Raw genomic sequence first — 20,095 nt, 5'->3', positions numbered from 1 at the left:
TTTATACACTACTGACAACTGATCATTTAGTAGCATCCTCTTGAATTGACCCTTTTTTCACTACATTCTAGAGCAGTGAGGGAATGCCCTTCAAAATAGCCCCCCCCCCTCATTTTTTTTCTCAGCCATCTACACACAATACCCCATAATCACATTTTTGCACATTTATTGAAAAATGAACTACAGAAGTATTTACACCTGAGTCAATAATTTGTAGAAGCACCTTTTGGAGGCGATTACAGCTTTGAGTCACCTTGGGTATGTCTGTATCAGCTTTGCACATCTGGATTTGGGCTTTTTTTCCCCATTCTTGCTTGCACAATGTTTCAAGCTCTGTTAAGTTCGATGGGAGTGGCAGTGAATAGCAATCTTCAAGTCTTTCCACAGATTGCCAATGGGATTTAAGTCCGGGCTTTGGCTTGGCCTCGTACCCATGCACATCGATTCAGTACTGGTACCCAGGGTATATACCAAAGTCATTGTTACTCATTGTGTATTTATTATTACTTTTAATAATACATGTTATTACTTTTCTATTATTTCTCTATTTTCTCTCTCTGCATTATTGGTAAGGTAAGTGAGCATTTCACTCTTAGTCTACACCTGTTGTTTATGAAGCATGAGACTAATAATATTTCATTTGATCAAATTTGATTTTATACTGATATAATACACCATTAAAATCTTACCTTAACATTAGAATTAGGCATACTCCACAATACTGACAATTGATCAGCTCCTAGAGAAATATTACCACCTATGGCGGCAAATATTTAGCTGGCTTATTATGCTTACCCAATAGTAATGCACTAAATGACAGATTGGGCACGTCATTGTGCACATGTTGTTACACATCATGAAATACAGTGCATTCGGAAAGTATTCAGACCCCTTGATTTTTCCACATTTTGTTACATTACAGCCTTATTCTAAAATGGATTAAATTACTTTTTTTGCCTCAATCAACACACAATACCCCATAATGACAAAGCGAAAACAGATTTTTATACATTTTTGCAAATGTATTAAAAAATAAAAATGAATTGAGCTCAGGTGCATCCTGTTCTCGTTGACCATCCCTGAGATGTTTCTACAACTTGATTGAAGTCCACTTGTGGTAAATTCAATTGATTGGACATGATTTGGAAAGGCACACACCTGACTATATAAGGTCCCACAGGTGACAGTGCATGTCAGATCAAAAACCAAGCCATGAGGTCAAAGGAATTGTCCGTAGAGCTCCAAGACAGGATTGTGTTAAGGCACAGATCTGAGGAAGTGTACCAAAACATTTCTGCAGCATTGAAGGTCCCCAAGAACACAGTGGCCTCCATCATTCTTAAATGAAAGAAGTTTGGAACCACCAAGACTGTTCCGAGAGCTGGCCGCCCCGCCAAACTGAACAATCGGCGAAGGGCCTTGGTCAGAGAGGTGACCAAGAACCCGATGGTCATTCTGACAGAGCTCCAGAGTTCCTCTGTTTACAAAAAACTGTTTTTGCTTTATCATTATGGGGTATTGTGTGTAGATTGATGAGGGGAAAAAAACAACATTTTAATACATTTTAGAATAAGGCTGTAATGTAACAATGTGGAAAAGGTCAAGGGGTCTGAATATGCAAACATTGCAGTATTGGCAAAATAGATTTCAATTGATTAAACATTAAATTGATTTCATTATGATTGAAATATATGGGCCCATGTAGCCTATATCTTTTAATGCAGTCATCTCAGTTTTATTTTATTAAAGCATATGTTTATCCTTCACGTATTTGTAACAATTGCAAAGACTTTGGCAACTTTGTATTTGTAGTCAACCTTCATTCTGAAGAAGTCACAGAGACGATAAGATCTTAAAGTGATGCGGAAGGGCAAACAAGCATCTAACAACGCACTTAGCTGTTCTGTGATTGGTCTGAGGCAGTTGGTAAATAACGAACGCTTTCAAGTGCAACTTCAGTAACAATGGTTTTTGGGAAACCGCTTGGAGATTTAACGATGCTTCTAATGATGAACTTAAGCTTAAAGATGCTTTTGGGAAACCAGGCCATGGTTGGTTGCAGGGACTTGAGGCTAGTAGTGTTCCTTCCATTCCCCTGGTGCCTCATGTCTTCTTGTTCTTCAAGGACAGCCATTAGCCTACCTTGACTAGACAATTAGAGATTATTAGAAGCAAATTGAAGGTAATTGGAGCCCTCAGTGATTCAAGGTATTCCACACAGTTTTGACCAAATGAAATAAACCTGTAAAAATATAGGCCTTACGGCCCTCCCGAGTGGCGCTTAGGTCTAAGCACGCAGTGCTTGAGGCGTCACTACAGACCCGGGTTCGATCCCAGGCTGTGTCACAGCCGGCCGTGACCGGGAGATTCATGAGGTGGCACACAATTGGCCCAGCGTCGTCCGGGTTATTATTTACCAACTGCCTCAGACCAATCACAGGGTTTGGCTGGCCAGGATGTCCCATCGTGCTCAAGCAACTCCTTGTGGTGGGTCTGGGCGTCTGCAAGCTGATTCCGGTCGCCAGCTAGACAGTATTTCCTCATTGGTGCAGCTGGCTTCCAGGTTATGCGAGCATTGTGTCAAGAAGCAGTGCGGCTAGGCGGGGTCCTGTTTCAGAGCACGCTCTCAACCTTCGCCTCACCCGAATCCGTACGGGAGTTGCAGCGATGGGACAAGACTGTAATTTTGGGAATCACGAAATTGGGGAGAAAAAGGGTTGAAAGTAAAAAATATATATAAATTTAAAAAAATTATACAAATATATTTGCACCACACCTGGTTGGTTGACCCTCACAGCCAGCTACGTCCTTCCCAATTCTCCTCCCCAGTAGTTTCCTATTTCCTCCAAACCCTGCTTTCCTTTAGATATGTCTACTAGGCCCAGGCTGTTGTATACGTTTAGGCTTCTTTTCTTATTGATAGGCCTAATAGGTTAAAAATACCAAATTATTGTCCCTGTGGCACTGAAGTCATTTATTTCCAGTTCCTCTAGAACAGGGTTTCTTAAACTTGGTCCTTGGGACCCCAAGTGGTGCACGTTTAGTTTTTTGCACTACTACTACACAGCAGATTCAAACAATAAACGAATCATCAAGCTTTGATCATTTGAATCAGCTGTGTAGTGTTTGGGCAAAAAACAAGAGGTTCACCCCTTGGGGTCACTGAGGACCGAGTTTGGGAAACGCTGCTCTAAGAAGGTCTATGCCTTCTCCTCTTAGATGTTTTGTGAGCTGAACCTAGTAGGCTAAACTATACGTTTAATCTAGGCTGTCAGTTTAAAGGCCACTTTTTCTATAGTTCTGTAGAATGAGAGCCATTAGTGACAGTAATACTGGTAGCCAATCCTTTCTTGGAAGTGAAAGAAAACCTGCCCTCATATTAAGCCCACTGGTGTTTTCAAATAAAACATGTTTAACAAAGACTTGATTCACTACAACCGAGCAATTAATGGAACTGCACCTGGATATAGGGCCCAACGATATATGCTTTCATCTCATCTTCTAAATGGCATGATATTATTATATTTCTAAATTAGCCATGGCCTTAATTGCATCAGCTGCTCTACTTATTCAAAATGAGTAATAACAGCTAGTTTTCAGTTTTCCCCTGACCTCCCAAATTGCTATTTGCTGAGAAGCTATTTGTTTCTTTGTTTGACCATTTTAATTAAAAACAATTGTTACCCAGAAATGATTTGATATTGAGATGGACCTTTTAATAAAACCATTTTTTTATTTTTTACATTTTTGTACCTTTATTTACCTGTGGTAAATTAAATTGACTGTACATGATTTGGAAAGGGACATTTATTTATTTTATCTTTATTCAACTAGGCAAGTCAGTTAAGAACAAAATTCTTATTTTCAATGACGGCCTAGGAACAGTGGGTTAAACTGCCTCTTCAGGGGCAGAACGACAGATGTCAGCTCGGGGGTTTGAACTTGCAACCTTCCGGTTACTAGTCCAACGCTCTAACCACTAGGCTACCCTGCCGCCCCAAGTTTTGCTTTTATAAAAAAAAAAAATATGGAACTCGCAAAAAAAAAAAACGGTCATCTTCATATGTGTTGTAGCGTAGTCTGTTGTTACATCATTTGAGGTGTTTGTGTTGTGCCCACCATCGATTGAGACACAGCATACTCTTGAATACAGGGTGGGTGTCATGTAAGTATGTGAGTAAAATATTTTTTTTAACTTCCAAACGGTACCACAAAGATGGTTGGAGGTCTTACACATCAGAGAATATTGATTTAAGTGGGATTATCCATTGTTATAAATTAGACTGTTAATACTCCATAAGAACCCTATTGAAATAATAAATATAGATCATGGAATAGATATTCCCATTCAATTTGACATTCGACCGTGGATGGACCGACGGCCATGTTTCCGGTAGTAATTGTAAGTTAAAGTTTCAATTAAATGTATATGTCAATGGTGTACCAGCTAAATTGCAGTGGTCTGAAAGGTTAGGCCCATTCTATGAATTATATATGATTGAAATGACAGCCACCCTGTATTCAGGAGAATGCTGTGTCTCAACCGATGGCTGGCACAACACAAACACCTAAGATGATATGAAAGAGTCTAAGCTACAGTACAACATTTGTGAAAATGAGAAAAATCTGAGTTTACGCGTTTTTAGATCATTAACATTAAAGGTTAAAAAATGACGTTTTTTATTATTCTTTTTTTTTTCAAGAAATCACAGAATAGTTTGACAACCCTGTTTGTAAGCTATAAAATGATATCAAATTCAACCGTTTGTCTCTTTCAGTGATGACGACATGGTGGGGTAGGCAAAATGGGTCAACTTTGAGAACCTCCTGAGTGTTTTGGCATTCATGTCCAAAAACTCCCTTTCTAACCACTTCTACCACGGGAAAAACACGTATGGAAGGTTTCATTCAAATCAAAAAAGGGTGCAGTCAAAGGGATTTAAATCAGATGGAACGACCCCAGACTGAGGTTAGTAGAGGCAACTGTATTATGGTTCAGGCTATAACCAAGTCTGGGGTTCTATTTTGGTGTTGGCATCTGACCTAATGTGTCAACGTCCATACACCTCAGACGCATGTGGATGAAGCCTTGCTCCAGATGATAATTTGACGGTATCAATTAGGCCTACTGCCCTTTCAGTGAATAGGCCTACACGTCTGTATGTGGGTCATTAACTAATACAGTTCATAGATGTCCCCACTCAAAAGCATAGCTCAAAAGTAGGCCTCCTAAACCTTGGATTAGTATTCAGACTTGTTGTCCTTAGGATGTGTTCCTCTATGTTACGTAATGTGCATCGCCTTAAGCCTGATTTTTGTATTGTAACATCCCTCTCTTTCTTCAAACCATTTCCTCATTCTGAAATGGCGATCCGGCACATGACAGACCTCCCTCCGCACATGCCTTTTGATGTGCTGATTCAGTAACATTCATTTGATTAGCTCACCATGTTTTCTCTACGGTTTGCACAGCTTTCACATGCATTAGTCTGTCTGCTTGTGGCAATTTTGTACACTTCTGTCAGCGTTACCGACCATCAATCCCAGTGTTATGGAATGTGATAGCCTTGTGATTGGAACCCCAGGTGATATAGAATGTGATAGCCTTGTGATTGGAACCCCAGGGGGTATGGAATGTGATAGCCTGGTGATTGGAACCACAGGGGGTATGGAATGTGATAGCCTTGTGATTGGAACCACAGGGGGTATTGAATGTGATAACCTTGTGATTGGAACCCCAGGTGATATAGAATGTTATAGTCTGGTGATTGGAACCACAGGGGGTATGGAATGTGATAGCCTGGTGATTAGAACCCCAGGTGTCTGTAACCTGCCTGGCGGTCTTCAGCATAGGTTTTAAAAGTAGACTAACTGATTTGTCGCTAAGCCCGTCTCTCATTGTCTCAAAGCAAGTAGTTGTGAATCATGACCCCTTTGGGCATATCCAGATTTGTATTGTGTTGTTGTTGTTAATCAGGAAGTTGCCCAACTGTGTACAATGATGTCATTATTGAATCTACCTTTTTAAAGGGCCAATCGGCAATTGAAACAATAACAAAGTTCATCCCTTCCTCTGGTAAACAGCTTATATTTTGGGTTCTGATGACAGTGTATCTATGCTCATGAGGCATTAATTAATATGTTATTTTCTTCAAGAATCAATGGGTACATCATTAATTTAAGTCCAAACATTTATGTAGCAACTGCAGATTGTCCCTTTTAGGCCCACCTCTGTAAAGCCTGTTGTCTTTGAAGTCGCCTATTGTCGGTCTAAATCCCAGTATATATTTAGGTTTGATTCAAAAAAACAAATAATAATAAAAAGATGGAGTCTCCAGCTTCTCAAACCCTTTTCCTTTTTGGGACCTTGTTCTCCCTCTACAGGTCCCTTCTCGGATGTGGTCAACACCACCCTAAAGCTCGCCAACCCTACAGACAGGAATGTGTGCTTCAAAGTCAAGACGACGGCCCCGCGCCGTTACTGCGTCCGGCCGAACAGCGGCGTCCTCGACGCCGGCACCTCAATCAACGTCTCAGGTAGGCCTAAGGATCATATTGTGTATCTCGTCGCAAAATTCCAGAAACTTTCCCAATGTTCCCAGGTTTTTCCTTGTTGGAGGAATTGAGTGTGGATTGCAGTCTCTCCTTCTCCATAGACTGTTTTCAATGTAAGGAAACAAATATGCATCTTAGAGACTGCTGCTCCATGAGCACTGGTCACTTTAATAATGTTTACAGTGTATTTGGAAACTATTCATTCCCCTTTTTCCACATTTTGTTACGTTACAGCCTTATTCTAAAATGTATTAAATAAAACCTCAATCTACACACCATTGCCCATAATGACAAAGTGAAAACAGGTTTTGCAAATGTATTAAAAAAATGTAACTGATACCTTATTTATATAATTATTCAGACCCTTTACTATAAGACTTGAAATGTAGCTGTTTCCATTTATCATCCTTGAGATGTTTCTACAATTTCATTGGTCTCCACCTGTGGTAAATTCAATTGATTGGACATTATTTGAAAAGGCACACACTTGTGTCCCACAGTTGAAAGTGCATGTCAGAGCAAAAACCATGAGGTCGAAGGAATTGTCCGTAGAGCTCCAAGACAGGATTCTGTCGATGCACAGATCTGGGGAAGGGTAACAAAACATTTCTACAACATTGAAGGTCCCCAAGAACACAGTGGCCTTCATCATTTTTAAATGGAAGAAGTTTGGATCCACCAAGACTCTTCCTAAAGCTGCCCGCCCAGTAAAACTGAGCAATTGGGGAAGAAGGGCCTTGACCAAGAACCCGATGGTCACTCTGACAGCTCCAGCGTTCCTCTGTGGAGAGAACCTTCCAGGAGGACAACCACCTCTGCAGCACTCCATCAATCGGGCCTTAATGGTAGAGTGGCCAGACGGAAGCCACTGCTCAGTAAAACGCACATGACAGCCCGCTGCCAAAAGGCACCTAAAGGACTGACCATTAGTCAATTTTAGAATAAGGCTGTAATATAACAAAATGTGGAAAAAGTCCAGGGGTCTGAATACTTTCCGAATGAACTGTTCATACCGTTTTACACACTTCATATGTATATACTATACAGTCATGGCCAAATGTTTTGAGAATGACACAAATATTAATTTTCAAAGTCTGCTGCCTCAGTTTGTATGATTGCAATTTGCATATACTCCAGAATGTTATGAAGAGTGATCAGATTAATTGCAATTCATTGCAAAGTCCCCTCTTTGCCATGCAAATGGCAAAATGAGTCCCCAAAAAACATTTCCATTGCATTTCAGCCCTGCCACAAAAGGACCAGCTGACATCATGTCAGTGATTCTCTCGTTAACACAGGTGTGAGTGTTGACGAGGACAAGGCTGGAGATCAGTCTGTCATGCTGATTGAGTTCGAATAACAGACTGGAAGCTTCAAAAGCAGGATGGTGCTTGGAATCATTGTTCTTCCTCTGTCAATCATGGTTACCTGCAAGGAAACATGTGTCGTCATCATTGATTTGCACAAAAAGGGCTTCACAGGCAAGGATATTGCTGCCAGTAAGATTGCACCTAAATCAACCATTCATCGGATCATCAAGAACTTCAAAGAGAGCGGTTCAATTGTTGTGAAGAAGGCTTCAGGGTGCCCAAGAAAGTCCAGCAAGCGCCAGGACCATCTCCTAAAGTTGATTCAGCTGCGGGATCGGGGCGCCACCAGTACAGAGCTTGCTCAGGAATGGCAGCAGGCAGGTGTGAGTGCATCTGCACGCACAGTGAGGCGAAGATTTTTGGAGGATGGCCTGGTGTCAAGAAAGGCAGCAAAGAAGCCGCTTCTCTCCAGGAAAAACATCAGGGACAGACAGATATTCTGCAAAAGGTACAGGAATTGGACTGCTGAGGACTGGAGTTAAGTAATTTTCTCTGATGAATCCCCTTTCTGATTGTTTGGGACATCTGGAAAAAACCTTGTCCGGAGAAGACAGGGTGATGCCTACCATCAGTCCTGTGTCATGCCAACAGTAAATCATCCTGAGACCATTCATGTGTGGGGTTGCTTCTCAACCAAGGGAGTGGGCTCACTCACCTTTTCCAGCATGATGGAGCACCTTGCCATAAGATAAAAAATGATAACTAAGTGGCTCGGGGAACAAAACATCAATATTTTGGGTCCATGGCCAGGAAACTCCCCAGACCTTAATCCCATTGAGAACTTGTGGTCAATCCTCAAGAGGCGGGTGGACAAACAAAAACCCACAAATTCTGACAAACTCCAAGCATTGGTCCTGAGGTCCTGAAAAAGAAGGGTTAACACTGCAAATATTGCCTCTTTGCATCAACTTCATGCAATTGTCAATAAAATCCTTTGACACTTATGAAATGCTTGTAATTGTACTTCAGTATTCCATAGTAACATCTGACAAAAGTATCTAAAGACACTGAGGCAGCAGACTTTGTGAAAATTAATATTTGTGTCATTCTCAAAACCTTTGGCCACGACTGTATTCTAGTCCCGCATAATCCTATATAACTACTGCTGTACAAACCTTTTCTAGTCATATACTGTCTATACTCACCATCATATACACTGAACAAAAATATAAACGCAACCTGTAAAGTGTTTGTCCCATTTTCATGAGCTGAAATAAATTATCCCAGAAATGTTCCATACACACAAAAAGCCTATTTCTCTCAGATGTTGTGCACAAATTTGATTACATCCTGGTTAGTGAGCAGTTCTCCTTTGCCAAGATAATCCATCCACCTGACAGGTGTGGCATATCAATAAGCTGATTAAACAGCATAATCATTACAGAGGTGCACCTTGTGCTGGGGACAATAAATGGCCACTAAAATATACGGTATTGTCACACAACACAATACCACAGATGTCTCAAGTTTTGAGGAAGTGTGCAATTGGCATACTGACTGCAATAATGTCCACCAGATCTGTTGCCAGATAATTTAATATTAATTTCTCTACCAAAAGCCACCTCCAATGTCATTTTAGAGAATTTGGCAGTACGTCCAACCGGCCTCACAACCGCAGACCACATCTGGGCGAGCGGTTTGCTGATGTCAATGTTGTAAACATGGTGGGGTTATGGTATGTGCAGGCATAAGCTACAGATAACGAGCACAATTGCATTTTATCTATGGCAATTTGAATGCACAAAGATTTCTTGCTGAGATCCTGAGGCCCAATGTCGTTACATTCATTATATTTTTGTTCAGTATGCAGTACACGTCAAAAGTTTGGAAACACCTACTCATTCAAGAGTTTATATTTATTGATACTATTTTCTACATTGTAGTCTAATAGTGAAGACATCAAAACTATGAAATAACACATATGGAACCATGTAGTAACCAAAAAAGTTTTAAACAAATCAAAATTGATTTAAGATTCTTCAAAGTAGCCACCCTTGCGCTGATGACATCTTTGAACACTCTTGGCATTCTCTCAACCAGCTTCACCTGGAAGGCTTTTCCAACAGTCTTGACAGAGTAATTCCCACATATGCTGAGCACTTGTTGGCTGCTTTTCCTTCACTTTGCGGTCCAACTCATCCCAAACCATCTCAATTGGGTTGAGGTCGGGTGATTGTGGAGATCAGGTCATCTGATGTAGCACTTCTTCCTTCTTTGTCAAATAGCCATTACACAGCCTGGAGATTGTTGTCTGGAGATTGTTGAAAAACAAATGAAAGTCCCACTTAGCGCAAACCAGATGGGATGGCGTATCGCTGCAGAATGCTGTGGTAGCCATGCTGGTTATGTGTGCCTTGAATTCTAAATAAATCACAGACAGTTTCACTAGCAAGGCACCATCACACCTCCTCCATGCTTCACGGTGGGAACTACACATGCAGAGATCATCCGTTCAACTACTCTGCGTCTCACAAAGACACAGCGGTTGGAACCAAAAATCAAAAAATTTGGACTCATCAGACCAAAGGACAGATTTCCACCGGTCTAATGTACATTGCTTGGGCCAAGAAACACGAGCAATATCTTTTTTTTATTTTAATTTATTTCACTTTTATTTAACCAGGTAGGTCAGTTGAGAACAAGTTCTCATTTACAACTGCACCTGGCCAAGATGAAGCAAAGCAGTGGGACACAAACAACACAGTTACACATGGGATAAACAAACATACAGTCAATAACACAATAGCAAAATCTATATACAGTGTGTGCAAATGTAGTAAGATCAGGGAGGTAAGGCAATAAATAGGCCATAGTGGCAAAATATTTACAGTTTAGCAATTAAACACTGGTCTGATAGATGTGCAGAAGATTAATGTGCAAGTAGAGACACTGGGGTGCAAAGGAGCAAAGAAATAAATAACAATATGGGGATGAGATAGTTGGGTGTGCTATTTACAGATGGGCTGTGTACAGGTGCAATGATTGGTAAGCTGCTCTGACAGCTGATGCTAAATTTAGTGAGGGCGATATAAGACTCCAGCTTTAGTGGTTTTTGAAATTTGTTCCAGTCATCGGCAGCAGAGAACTGGAAGGAAAGGCAGCCAAAGGAGGAGTTGGCTCTGTGGATGACCTGTGACATATACCTGCTGGAGCGCGTGCTACGGGTGGGTGCTGCTATGGTGACCAGTGAGCTGAGATAAGGCGGAGCTTTACCTAGCAAAGATTTATAGATGACCTGGAGCCAGTGGGTTTGGCGACGAACATGAAGTGAGGGCCAGCCAACAAGAGCATACAGGTCGCAGTGGTGAGTAGGAAATGGGGCTTTGGTGACAAAACAGATGGCACTGGGAAAGACTACATCCAATTTGCTGAGTAGAGTGTTGGAGGCTATTTTGTAAATGACATCGTCGAAGTCAAGGATTGGTAGGATAGTCAGTTTTACGGGGGTATGTTTGACAGCATGAGTGAATGATGCTTTGTTGCGAAATAGGAAGCCGAGAATTAATTTTGGATTGGAGATGCTTAATGTGAGTCTGGAAGGAGAGTTTACAGTCTAGCCAGACACTTACGTATTTGTAGTTGCCCACATATTCTAAGTAAGAACCGTCCAGAGTAGTGATGCCAGTCATTTGTGAGATACCAAGGCTGTTGAGTCTGCTGATAAGAATGCGGTGATTGACAGAGTCGAAATCCTTGGCCAGGTTGATGAAGACGGCTGCACAGTATTGTCTTTTATCAACGGTAGTTATGATATTGTTTAGGACCTTGAGCGTGGCTGAGCTCGGAAACCAGATTGCATAGCGGAGAAGGTACGGTGGGATTCAAAATGGTCAGGGATCTGTTTGTTAACTTGGCTTTCGAAGACTTTAGAAAGGCAGGGTAGGATAGATATAGGTCTGTAGCAGTTTGCGTCTGGAGTGTCTCCCCCATTGATGAGAGGGATGACCGCGGCAGCTTTCCAATCTTTAGGGATCTCAGACGATACGAAAGAGAGTTTGAACAGGCTAGTAATAGGGGTTGCAACAATTGTGGCGGATAATTTTAGAAAGAGAGGGTCCAGATTGTCTAGCCCAGCTGATTTGTAGGGGTCCAGATTTTGCAGCTCTTTCAGAACATCAGCTATCTGGATTTGGGTGAAGGAGAAATGGGGGAAGCTTGGGCAAGTTGCTGTGGGGGGTGCAGAGCTGTTGACCGGGTAGGGGTAGCCAGGTAGAGAGCATGGCCATCCATAGAAAAATGCTTATTAAAATTCTCGATTATCGTAGATGTATCAGTGGTGACAGTGTTTCCTAGCCTCAGTGCAGTGGGCAGCTGGGAGGAGGTGCTCTTATTCTCCATGGACTTTAGTGTCCCAGAACCTTTTGGAGTTTGTGCTACAGGATGGTGTCCTTTAGCAAGGGATTGGTAAAATGGGGATACTTAGTAGTGGTTTCTTTGTGGCAATTCGATCATGAAGGCCTGATTCACACAGTCTCCTCTGAACACTTGATGTTGAGATGTGTCTGTTACTTGAACTCTTTAAAGCATTTTTTTGGGCTGCAATTTCTGAGGCTGGTAACTATAATGAACTGATCCTCTGCAGCAGAGGTAACTATGGGGGTCTTCCTTTCCTGTTGCGGTCCTCATGAGAGCCAGTTTCATCATAGCGCTTGATGGTTTTTGTGGCTGCACTTGAAGAAACCTTCAAAGTTCTTGACCATTTTTCAGACTGACTGACCTTCATGTCTTAAAGTAATGAAGGACTGTCGTTTCTCTTTCCTCATTTGAGCTGTTCTTGCCATAATATGGACTTGGTATTTTACCAAATAGGGCCATCTTCTGTATACCACCCCTACCTTTTCACAACACAACTGATTGTCTCAAACGCATTAAGAAGGAAAGCAATTCCGCAAATTCACTTTTAACAAGGCACACGTGTTAATTGAAATGCATACCAGGTGACTACCTCATGAGGCTGGTTGAGAGAATGCAAAGAGTGTGCAAAGCTGTCATCAAAGCAAAGGGTGGCTACTTTGAAGAATCTCAAATATAAATATATTTTGATTTGTTTAACAATTTGTTTGGTTACTACATGATTCAATATGTGTTATTTCATCGTTTTGATGTCTTCACTATTATTCTACAATGTAGAAAATATTGAGCATGTAACAGACCATTTACATTTTTGGGGCAAGTGACCACGACCTTTGGGAAAGTAAAACATTAACTGGACTTGCCTGATGGGCAGGTGCCTTTAAGAGCTTAATGGCAACCCCTGCAGTAATATACATTCTCTTCACCACATCAAGCCCACTAATAACAGGCAGTTAACCCACTGTTCCTAGGCCGTCATTGAAAATAAGAGTTTGTTCTTAACTGACTTGCCTAGTTAAGTAAAGGTAAAAAAATAAATAAACAGCTAGACAGTAGGAGAGCATGGAAAAACGACGGATTGAGAAATGCTTTTGGGCAGATTGTGACAGCGAGGCAATATAACCCATTTTCAGTGTGGCCCTCCGGACCACCTCGGTGAAGACCAAAATTGTGACAATCCTGCACCTCTTAGAATCAAATCATTGGAGCAATGATGTGTACAGGAGGTATTTATGTAAAGTAGTATTTTGTCAAATCAGTTGAGAAGTCCAGGCAGTTCCGCAGAATAGTATGCTTTCTGTTGGCTTGAGATGGGGTTCTCTCTCTGCCCCCCTTGGACCAACAGCTGTGTTCTCACCCCGGGACTGCTCTTTGAGGGAGACAGGACCTGGCTAGAGTCCACTAACATGGCTATTTGCTGCCACCAGCTCCATTTTCACTGGCTGGATTCAGTTTCAGGCCACACTTCGAGTCACCAAGGGAATCTGTAGTGGGCGACAAAGAACCCCGGGTTCAGACAGCCACAGCCCTTCTCCTCCAACAGAGGCTTTTCTCTCTAATTGTAAACAGATTAGCACAAAAGGCAATGTGGAAATTCACTTTGCCTAGACCGAAAGGGAACACTTTGCCAAAGTATATCTAAAATCCCTAATGTGTCATTTGCAGGCTCAGTTGGAGACACACACTGTGCTTTTAAAGCTTAGGTTAACCCTCACAAAACGTTATATGTTAAACGCACACCACAGAGATGCTCAACTTGATTGGTATTGTGCTGCTGTTTTATGATAAAATATTAGTGATTGGGGGATCGATACAGTTACATATTGTAACATGGTTTCAGCACTTTCTATTTCCAACTCATTTTCTGTTTTCTCATGTCTCTCTCTTGCCCCTCTGCAACAGACATATAGTGAGCAATATGTTTGTAACATCAAATCGCAATACAATCGCAGTATCGAATCGCAATACACATAGAATCGTGAGAATTGCAATACATATTGTATCGGCACCTAAGTATCGTGCTAATATCGTATCGTGAGGTCCCTGGCAATTCCCAGCCCTAGAAACTGTAGAGCTCTCGAAAGCACCGAGAGGGGCCTTGTGTCAACAAATTGAAGTAGTTTTAAGCCCTCAAGACATTTCAACATTCTATAGAAAAAGCTTAGGCAATTCCTTTCCTTATGGCTGGCCAATGTTTTGCCAACTTTTTCCTCAGGACACATTATTGGTCCACATTATTGGTCCACATTATTGTTGTGAGAGATCCAATCTCCCGATCAAGATGTAGATCAGTATCTAGAGTGATGAAGTTGCTTAATGAATCATCTCACTCCATTTGGATGGGACATTACTTGAAGGAAGAAATATCCACAACTCTAATGCTCACCAGCGGTTCATTGAGACGGTGTGTCTCAAGAAACCACTAAGGAACATTACAGAGTTTTGGATATTTCTTCTTGAACTGCATATGAATTATTGGTGATTTTCTGGATTTTTTTTTTCTCATTTTGTCTGTCATAGTTGAAGTGTACCTATGATGAAAATTACAGGCCTCTCTCATCTTTTTTAGTCGGAGAACTTGCACAATTGGTGGCTGACTAAATACTTTTTTGCCCCACTGTATATACTAATCTCTGCTGGAATGCTGGAAGTAGTCTATAGGTCTAACCATACAATCCTATCACTATAGCTTTCAGAGTGCTTGGGGCCCTTTTTCTCTGTCAATCACTATAGCTTTCAGAGTGCTTGGGGCCCTTTTTCTCTGTCAATCACTATAGCTTTCAGAGTGCTTGGGGCCCTTTTTTCTCTGTCTATCCCTATAGCTTTCAGAGTGCTTGGGGCCCTTTTTTCTCTGTCTATCCCTATAGCTTTCAGAGTGCTTGGGGCCCTTGTTCTCTCAGTCGTAGCTTGTGGTATTTAGCAGTAGTCATGGCCTCCCTCGGTCTTTCCTTTGTGAATGGATCCACTAGCAGACTTTGAGGTTGATATGGATAATAATTCCATAGTTTAGTCCCCAGGGAGCCAATCATTTAAGCACTCCCAACTCTCCCTCTTCTAATAGCTATATTTAATCAACAACCAGTAAGGAAAAAGAGCAAATAATTTTCTGTTTTTACTACAATTAACTTCTCTGAATATTAGGAACGTTATCCCCCATATGAAGGTGTCCATAATATATCACAGGATAAAAAGGAGCTGTCAGGACTGGTTTAGTTATGTCATTCAAAGCGTGTGAGTTTTTAAAAATATTTTTTGACAAATTTGGGACTTATTTTAGGTTATTTAATGACCCTCCAAGAACGTACATGTTTTCCTTCCCTTTGGACCCAGGGTGGATTGCTGCGCAAATTGGGTCTGACTGCAACAGGATGTCAATCTGTTTCAGTCGTCTGTTTTTGGTTTGCAATATTGAACTTGCTTGATTGCCGTAATGGCATACAAGAACACTTGTGAAGTTTTTTGTACTCCGGAGAGAATTGGCATGTGCCATATACGAGAGCCGTCCTAGTTCGCCACATCTGAGAGCGCTAGCACTGGCTTTGAAATGAAGAGGTCATTTGTTTTGAATGAAAGTTAGCCATAGCTCCCCCGAAATCATTCCCACAGTCGGCATTGATGTTAAACGCGCAGCCCCTTTGAGTCCAAACGCGCTCCTCTTAAAACAGTAATGAATATGAGGAAAAAGATTACCCATCAATACCCATTTTATTCCCTGCCAGAGCAGTTGAGACGCCAACATAAGAAAGTGATCATTGTAAATCATTTGAACAGCTTGAAAATACCTTTTGGTCATTGGGATGACATCAAATAACTCTTGATTGGATGATGTGAAGAGACGATGGGTAAAATCATTTTCAGACACACCTGTTTTTTATTAGGGCAATTTGTAATGTTAAAGTGAAAAACATTGAAGCTGTTAGAAAAATTGCCATCAGTGGGGAGTTATGTAGATCCGTCAATGTTTTGCAGTCATGGTAACATGAATATATCGCATCCCCAAATGGCACCCTATTCCCTTTATAGTGCACTACTTTTGACCAGAGCCTTTATGCGCTATAACAGGAATAGGGTACCACATCGTTTATCGTTTGAATACTTGTTAATAAATCTCCTTCAAATCAGAGTACTTCAACTGAAACACAGAATTAGGAGAATGTGCTGACAAAAGCACGCATTTTATTAAAGTTGAAGGTAGTTTCGCGAGTGATTGCTAACTAGCGTTAGCGCAATGAATGGTAGTTTGTGTAAGTCTGATCCCATGGACTACCAGTCATTACGCTAACGCAAGTTAGCAACTTCAATCAAACTGCACGCATAGACATCCAACTGACAAAATCTCACACTATCCCTATAACGCTCGTTGACCTTGAACATGCACATTTTCAACAGTCATATTCTTTTCACAACTTTGCTATTGTCTGGTAAGGGATCATATACAGTGCCTTGCGAAAGTATTCGGCCCCCTTGAACTTTGCGACCTTTTGCCACATTTCAGGCTTCAAACATAAAGATATAAAACTGTATTTTTTTGTGAAGAATCAACAACAAGTGGGACACAATCATGAAGTGGAACGACATTCATTGGATATTTCAAACTTTTTTAACAAATCAAAAACTGAAAAATTGGGCTTGCAAAATTATTCAGCCCCTTTACTTTCAGTGCAGCAAACTCTCTCCATAAGTTCAGTGAGGATCTCTGAATGATCCAATGTTGACCTAAATGACTAATGATGATAAATACAATCCACCTGTGTGTAATCAAGTCTCCGTATAAATGCACCTGCACTGTGATAGTCTCAGAGGTCCGTTAAAAGCTCAGAGAACATCATGAAGAACAGGTAACACACCAGGCAGGTCCGAGATACTGTTGTGAAGAAGTTTAAAGCCGGATTTGGATACAAAAAGATTTCCCAAGCTTTAAACATCCCAAGGAGCACTGTGCAAGCGATAATATTGAAATGGAAGGAGTATCAGACCACTGCAAATCTACCAAGACCTGGCCGTCCCTCTAAACTTTCAGCTCATACAAGGAGAAGACTGATCAGAGATGCAGCCAAGAGGCCCATGATCACTCTGGATGAACTGCAGAGATCTACAGCTGAGGTGGGAGACTCTGTCCATAGGACAACAATCAGTCGTATATTGCACAAATCTGGCCTTTATGGAAGAGTGGCAAGAAGAAAGCCATTTCTTAAAGATATCCATAAAAAGTGTAGTTTAAAGTTTGACACAAGCCACCTGGGAGACACACCAAACATGTGGAAGAAGGTGCTCTGGTCAGATGAAACCAAAATTGAACTTTTTGGCAACAATGCAAAATGTTATGTTTGGCGTAAAAGCAACACAGCTGAACACACCATCCCCACTGTCAAACATGGTGGTGGCAGCATCATGGTTTGGGCCTGCTTTTCTTCAGCAGGGACAGGGAAGATGGTTAAAATTTATGGGAAGATGGATGGAGCCAAATACAGGACCATTCTGGAAGAAAACCTGATGGAGTCTGCAAAAGACCTGAGACTGGGACGGAGATTTGTCTTCCAACAAGACAATGATCCAAAACATAAAGCAAAATCTACAATGGAATGGTTCAAAAATAAACATATCTAGGTGTTAGAATGGCCAAGTCAAAGTCCAGACCTGAATCCAATCGAGAATCTGTGGAAAGAACTGAAAACTGCTGTTCACAAATGCTCTCCATCCAACCTCACTGAGCTCGAGCTGTTTTGCAAGGAGGAATGGGAAAAAAATTCAGTCTCTCGATGTGCAAAACTGATAGAGACATACCCCAAGCGACTTACAGCTGTAATCGCAGCAAAAGGTGGCGCTACAAAGTATTAACTTAAGGGGGCTGAATAATTTTGCACGCCCAATTTTTCAGTTTTTGATTTGTTAAAAAAGTTTGAAATATCCAATAAATGTCGTTCCACTTCATGATTGTGTCCCACTTGTTGTTGATTCTTCACAAAAAAATACAGTTTTATATCTTTATGTTTGAAGCCTGAAATGTGGCAAAAGGTCGCAAAGTTCAAGGGGGCCGAATACTTTCGCAAGGCACTGTATAAGCACCACTCCGCTATAGAGACTCTCTGCTGTCCCAAAAGCTCATAGACCTAGGGCAAACAATTGCAAAACATTTTGAAATGCAAAATGAAAATCAGGGTTTCTTAATGGATAGGTCCAAGCAGGCCCCTCCTCTTTCAGGTTTCTTCAGTTTTGTGCCTAAGGAACACAATTCTGTATGTATATTTATGTTTCTTTCTGCTGTGCCCTTCTCCCAGTGATGCTGCAGCCTTTCGACTACGACCCCAACGAGAAAAGCAAACACAAGTTCATGGTGCAGTCCATGCTGGCCCCCCCCGAAATGACAGACATGGAGGGAGTGGTGAGTGTGTCCTGTCACCGTCCTCTCTCTGTCTCTCTCTCTCTGTCTCTCTCTGTCTCTCTCTCTCACTCACTCACACACACACACACACACACACACACACACACACACACACACACACACACACACACACACACACACACACACACACACACACACACACACGCAGACTAAAGAAGAAATTGCACCAATATGGAAATATGGGCCGTTAATTATAGCATAGATATTTTTACCTATTTTCTGCTGATATGACTAGTATATTGTACATACCTGACAATCATCTGCCAATACCAACATGACGAATATATTGTGCTTACCTGACAATCATCTGCCAATACCAACATGACAAATATATTGTGCTTACCTGACAATTATCTGACAATACCAACATGACGAATATATTGTACATTTCTAACAATTATCTGACAATACCAATATGACTGATATCCCCACGTCTCAAGTTGACCACCATCATTCCTGTTTCCAAGAACTCTTAAGGCTTCATGCCAAAATGACTACCACCCTGCAGCACTCACATCTGTAATCATGAAGTGCTTTGAAAGGCCGGTCATGGCACACATCAACTACATTATCCCAGACACGCTAGACCCACTCCAATTTGCATACCGCCCCATCAGAACCATAGACAATGCAATCTGAATTGCTCTCCACACTGCCCTCTCCCACCTGGACAAGAGGAATACCTGTGAGAATGCTGTTCCTCGACTACAGCTCAGCGTTCAGCACCATAGTGCCCTCCAAGCTTGTCACCAAGCTCAGGACCCTGGGACTGAATACGTCCCTCTGCAACTGTATCCTGGACTTCCTGACAGGCCGGTAGGCAACAACACATCCGTCACGCTGACCCTCAACACGGGGGCCCTCCAGGGGTGGGTGCTTAGCCCCCTCCTGTATTTCCTGTTTACCCACGTCTGCGTGGCTAAGCACGACTCCAACACCATCATCAAGTTTGCTGACGACACGACGGTGGTGGGATCACCAACAGCGATGAGACAGCCTACAGAGAGGAGGTCAGAGAACTGGCAGCATGGTGCCAGGACAACAACCTCTCACTCAACGTCAGCAAGACAAAGGCACAGACGTCAATTCAACGTCTATTCCACGTTGGTTCAACATATTTTAATTGAAATGACGTGGGAAAAAAACATTGATTCAACCAGTGCGTGCCCAGTGGGAAGCTCATCGTGAACATCAGGAAATAGGGGTGGGTGCACACCCCCATCCACATCAACTGGGCTGCAGTGAAGAGGGTCAAGAGCTTCAAGTTCCTCTGTGTCCACATCACTGAGGACTTATCATGGTTCTCTCACACCGGTACAGTCGTAAAGAAGGCACGTCAACCCCCTTTTTCTCCCTCAGGAGGCTGAAATGATTTGGCACGGACCCTCAGATCCTGCTGCGCCATCGAGAGCAT

The 20,095-nt window shown here is 41.8% G+C and overlaps 1 protein-coding gene across 1 annotated transcript in view; it reads left to right on the top strand.

The window, feature by feature from the left end:
• LOC110528568 (vesicle-associated membrane protein-associated protein B) overlaps positions 1–20,095 on the top strand; it is a 34,686-nt gene that overhangs the window by 4,701 nt on the left and 9,890 nt on the right. Inside the window, exons 2-3 of the mRNA XM_021610701.3 lie at positions 6,385–6,537; positions 18,557–18,660. Of these exons, the coding sequence (XP_021466376.1) occupies positions 6,385–6,537; positions 18,557–18,660 (257 nt within the window). The remainder of the gene's footprint in view (positions 1–6,384; positions 6,538–18,556; positions 18,661–20,095) is intronic.

The sequence above is a fragment of the Oncorhynchus mykiss genome, chromosome 7 (genome assembly GCF_057628025.1).
Source record: "Oncorhynchus mykiss isolate SJ-2025 chromosome 7, ASM5762802v1, whole genome shotgun sequence".
Taxonomy (NCBI): domain Eukaryota; kingdom Metazoa; phylum Chordata; class Actinopteri; order Salmoniformes; family Salmonidae; genus Oncorhynchus; species Oncorhynchus mykiss.
Note: the sequence above shows the minus strand (reverse complement) of the source record. Positions and strands in the feature narration are given on the sequence as shown.